General features: G+C 45.8%; 1 protein-coding gene and 1 pseudogene across 7 annotated transcripts in view; one reads left to right on the top strand and one right to left on the bottom strand.

Moving 5' to 3' along the window:
- TTC7B (tetratricopeptide repeat domain 7B) overlaps positions 1–5298 on the top strand; it is a 223778-nt gene that overhangs the window by 120438 nt on the left and 98042 nt on the right. For all 7 annotated transcript variants that reach the window (XM_011357140.1, XM_023528861.1, XM_011357138.2 and 4 more), the window contains one exon: positions 3392–3552. In XM_011357140.1, the coding sequence (XP_011355442.1) occupies positions 3392–3552 (161 nt within the window). The remainder of the gene's footprint in view (positions 1–3391; positions 3553–5298) is intronic.
- LOC111737931 lies at positions 2555–2673 on the bottom strand (annotated as a pseudogene).

Raw genomic sequence — 5298 nt, 5'->3', positions numbered from 1 at the left:
GAAATTTGGATGAAACAGCATTAAAGCCAAGCCAAAACTTAACCAAAGCTGCTGTCGCCTGGCCAAGTACACTCATGGCTTTACCACGTCCCAGCGTGACACGTGGGCCTCTCCTGCCCAGGGGCCCCATGCAGTCAGAGCTCAGGGCCTGTGGATTCTTCACCCCCAAGCTCTTCCCCAAAGCTGCAGATCACCAGCTGCCACTTCAGGGGCCCAGACTGACTCCTGCGTCATGTCTACACACAGTGGAGTGGAAAATTGCATACGTTTGTTAGTGAACAAAAGAGGAGAGTCTAAATGAAACATTAAACAGTTAAATATGTGACCTTGGTCTAAAAATGCAAATGTGAATGCGTTTTTTAATAGGGAAAGTAAAAATGGCCTCTTTCAGGTACTAACAGTCATAAAAACTTTTCCAGGGCCCACAGCCTGTCACCTACAGATCACCAGGCGGCTTTCTACCTGGCCCTGCAGCTTGCCATCTCCAGACAGGTCAGTTTCTCTCATGCTTCCCAAACTTGGTGCACCTTCTGTGTTGATACCATTCCTTCAGCGCCTCGGTGTGAGCAGGTAGCTGGTCCTCCATTTGTCTGAGGCTGACCTGGAGCCAGGACTCTGCCTAGAGGGCTCTGGCTCCTCACAGTAAAGTCCCCAGTGTTTTGGTCAGTTTGAGCATAAGCTGTGAAGACACAGGTGTGCCAGGCTTGGCTTTTGAAGTTTCAGTCCACGGATCTGGAGGGCCCAACCTGGGGTCCGATGGTGACATGGATGCAGCACATGGCATATCCCCTGAACCCAGGAGCCATCAAAGAGCCATGTCCCTTGCCAACAGAGCCCAGTCCTGAGCTGTCAGCATGGTGGGGATTCTGGTTGGGGTTACTGGTTGGGGTCTGGTTGCCATAAGGGTAACAGGAAGATGCCAGCAGGCAAAGACACCAGTTTCTTTAAAACCCATGGGAGATATGAACAGTTACATGCAGCGGCTCCTTGAAAAAAGAGACTCAGGAGCGTTCTTGCTGGAGGGGCAGGCTTTGCTGCTCTTCCTCTTCCCAACGGTAACTTCCAGAAGTTGCCTTTGCCATTCTTATCACCTCCCGTTCCCTCCCAGCTGTTCTGGAGACTCTGGCCACATGCCTGCCTGCCCACCAGGTGCAAAGACACTGGTGGTAACCCCAGCACATTCCTGAGTGCTGACCGGAGGGTGAATCAAAGGTCAGTTCCCCAGATATGCCATTCCCCTGGCAGGCCCGGGCTGTAGGCATCTGACTTCCCGGAGGTCTGGGAATGGTGTTGAGAGGTAGCTCCCACTGACGACCTGGGGACTCAGGAAACCAAGATACCTCCTCTGTAAGGTCCTCTCCCCTGGCATGGTGTGGCTCACAGCTGGACTAAGCAAGAGCTACTGCTGCAACAGCTGTGGGCTGGGGACTGGCCATCTGGTCTCTGTCCTCCACCAGGACCTTCTCTCTCCGGCTCCGTGGAGCCTCCATCCTGCAGCAGCCTGCACTTCTCCTTCCTCTTGCTCAGCTCTCCTGTCCCGTGTCTTTTGCACTAGACTCGAGGTTCCATGAGGCAAGAACCCATGTCACCACTTTACCCTGGCAGCTGGAACACTGCCTGACAGGTGATAGGCACTCAGGGGCACTCGCCGAATGAAGGGACCAGCTCTGAATTCCTTCAAGTTAGCTTTCCCTTAAGGACATCGTTTTGATCCCTGGATCAGTTTGTCCCTGATTGCTCTGGTCCTTCTGCAAATCGACACCACAAGTGTACCCTGCCTTTCGACCCTCCCCACAATACCAGGCTGAGTGCCGTTCACACAGTGAGTTGGCACCCTGAGAAATGGATAAGCGAATGGAGCCTCATGGGTGTCAGCAGCCTTCGTAGCATGCAGTATGACAACACCAGACCTCTGTGGCAGTATTTCCCTGCTGACCGTGGGCAGGGGGACTGTGGCCCTCTTATGTTTAGAGCCAATGCCATTTGACTAGGAGAGGATGAGAGAGGAATCAGAAGATCTAGAGCCACTCTCAGTCATTCAATCCCTGAGTGACCTTGGTCAAGTCATTTCCCCTCTCGGGACTCAGCTTCCTCCCTATAAACGAAGAGTTGGGCCAGGCTATGATCTTTCCTCCAGCTCTGATATCCTCGTGATTCTGTGGCTCAAAGCAAAAAGCCTGTATAGCCAGCATTTACAACTTAAATCCACCAAAAGCCGAATTTCAGAGAGGAAAACTTAACAGATTTGGAAAAAACGGAAGTCGTGACCGCCTAGGAAGGAGTGAGCTTGCTGAGCGTTTAGGAAGAAGACCCGAGAGGAAGTCCACAGTGGGCCCGGAGCTGGAGGCAAGGAGTCCAGAGGCAGCTGTGTGAGGAGCTGTAATCTCGAGCTCGATTTCAAAATCCAACTTCGGTTCTGATTCTCCCAAGTGACTGCTAAACCTGCATGGAATCTGGGGTGTGTAATATTCATTATGTGTGCATTTTATCAACCATGGTGCTTGGATGATTTTAAAGACAGTCTTCAACAGCTGTTGTTTTTTTTTCTTTTTAACACCGATAGCACCTGGTATTCTTAGGTGGTCTCCCATCCAAGTACTAACCAGGCCCGACCCTGCTTAGCTTCTGAGATCGGACAAGATCAGGCACATTTAGGGTGGCATGGCTGTAGACTCAGCTGTTGCATTTTGAAGATTAAGGTTGTGTCTGATTCTACTTGAATTTGGATACATCTGCTTTGTATGTGGCATTGTAATTTGTTTCTTGGATCGAGTTATTTGGGGCTGTCGTTTGGGAAGGTGTGGGGTTTTTGTTTGTTTGTTTGCATATTTCCTTGATGTCTAATGGAGATCTAGGACGAAGGAGCTTGCAAAGAAGCACAGGTGTCTGATCATTTGGAAAGCTCTGGTAAAGTTTTATAACTTATTAAGCACTTTAATTTCAGTAATACTTTGAAAAATGAGAACGGTTCAGCCAAGGCAGTTTAATTTCACTAAAAGCCTCCGGCAATTTGTATGTGTGTCCATTTATAGTGAATTTACATTAGGCATAATCAAAAGTAGATCAGTTTTGTGGAAAAAGACAAAGTGTTTACTTAGAGAGAAATAAAAGATTTGGTATTGGCAGTTATGCAGAGAAACAAGGTCTCTGGTGTCACTTCATTGATTAGACTATTGCAGGAAGAGAGCATCTGTCTCCATGTTTGCGGTTAATGTCCTGGGGCTTACATACCGACTTGGCTTAAGATCTGAATGTGGTACAAGGTTTTACCTTTAAAACAACCCTTGATGTTTACAGAGAACCAGATATTGACATGGTGGCTCTGCATGTGTGCGTGCTTGTGTGTGTGCGTGCATGTTTAAACATTCTTTTTGGTTTTGTTCCAAACCAGATCCCAGAGGCTCTGGGGTACGTCCGCCAGGCTCTTCAGCTTCAAGGCGATGACGTCAACTCTCTTCACCTCCTCGCCCTCCTCCTGTCAGCACAGAAGCATTACCACGACGCTCTGAACATCATCGACATGGCCCTGAGTGAATATCCAGAAAATTTTATGTGAGTGGTCCACGGCTTTTGTTTTCCCACACTCAAAAGTGATTAATTTTATTTTTTCCCAACTTCCTTCTCTCTAATCAATCTAATTTGTCAAGTCTTTCATGGACACCCTGATGTTTAATAGTAAAAAAAAAAAAAAAATCCCTTTAGTTTTATTTTTCTGTGATATTTAGAAATAGATATACAGTCGACCCTTGAGTAACGCAGGGGTTAGGGACCCCATCCCCCTGCACAGTTAAAAGTCGCATGTGACTTTTGACTCCCCCAAAAGCTTAACTTCTAACAGCCTACTGTTAACCGGAAGCCTTACGGATAATACAAATAGTCTCGTGAAACATTTTTGGTATGTTATATGTATCAAATACTGCATTCTTACAATAAAAGAAGCTGGAGAGAAACAATGTTATTAAGTAAATCAGAAAGAAGAGAAAGTACCTTTACAGTATCTATTGATAATCATCTGCATATAAGTGCTATTCGAGGGCCGGCCGACTGAAGTCTGTGAGGTCATATTTATTAAGTTAAAATACTTTACCTTGTTTTTTGTCTGTACCCTTGGGGCACACAAGGTGATTGTGGATGGATTGCGGAGGACCATTTTTATTTTATTTATTTATTTATTTTACCATTTTTATGTGCATAGTTACACATTTTTAAATAGATACTAGAAAAAAGTGTAATTGCATATCTAAGTGTGATTTCATGGAAATCAGAGGGAGACGAAGAATTTTTTAATGAGCTGTTTTAAATCAATTCAAAGAAAAACATTAAGCGAATGCTAATGTTTACAGGTTTACCTGTATATGGCAAAAATTACATTGAACAAACTCTAGTGACTGAAACTTGGGAAATATAGCTTTGGGGCTTGTTTGTCCTGTGTGACCAGGGGCTTCTACTAGTTTCTGGTGATTATTATATTTTAAGAACTTCGATCAAGATTCCTGACCTCTTTGAGCCTTGGTTTCATTCTCTAGGAAATGAAATTCCTGAAGTGAATCACTCCATATTCGTACGTAACCTAAAGATTGTCATTACAAACTGCTATGTGCTTGAAGAGTCCACTTATCTTCCTATCTTTCCTCCAGACCCTCAAATCCCCAGGCCTATCGGTCAGGCTTTGCTGAGAAGGAGAGTGTCTTTTGGGCTCCTCCGTTCCTATTTTATCCTCAGTGGAGTAGCTTAGTAACCAGGACACAGTGGCCAGAAACAGTAAACAGTCCTGCGCGCTGGCAGGTTCTGATTGTCTAGGTGGCAGGGCCAGTAATGGAGCAGGGGGCGCTGGGGGCTGGGGGGAGAGGGAAGGAAGGTAGACAGTGGCCCAGGCGGGCTCACTCTGCTGTAAGAAATAAGTGCAGCCGCAGATTTTAAGTGGATTGGCTTCGGCTTTATTTCTCTGCCTCATCACCTCACCGTGTTTTTAATCAGTGCATTTCAGCTGCTCTCCTTGGAGAATTGGTTCACACATTTCCATTACAAACATTTCTTTGTCTTCAAATGAAAAGAGCACTTCTCTTCTCCCCATCGAGAAAATTCTCATTATAATCCAGGAAACCTCTGACGAGAGATTTCTTTTGTAGGTTCAGCTATTTATGCAGAGTGAATTAAAGAGCTTTGCTGCAGTATTTTACTTCTTGCAGATCTCAAACTTGCTGTTTTGCATACCGAGTATATGTCTGCATTTTGTCCAAAGCTGCTTAGCCCGTGGAACCTTAAAGTGGCTAAATAAAGCACTTTAAAATAAAAAAA

This window comes from Pteropus vampyrus, unplaced genomic scaffold (assembly GCF_000151845.1).
Source record: "Pteropus vampyrus isolate Shadow unplaced genomic scaffold, Pvam_2.0 Scaffold32, whole genome shotgun sequence".
NCBI lineage: Eukaryota > Metazoa > Chordata > Mammalia > Chiroptera > Pteropodidae > Pteropus > Pteropus vampyrus.
The sequence above is the reverse complement of the archived record's forward strand: the minus strand, read 5'-3'. Positions and strand labels throughout refer to the sequence as shown.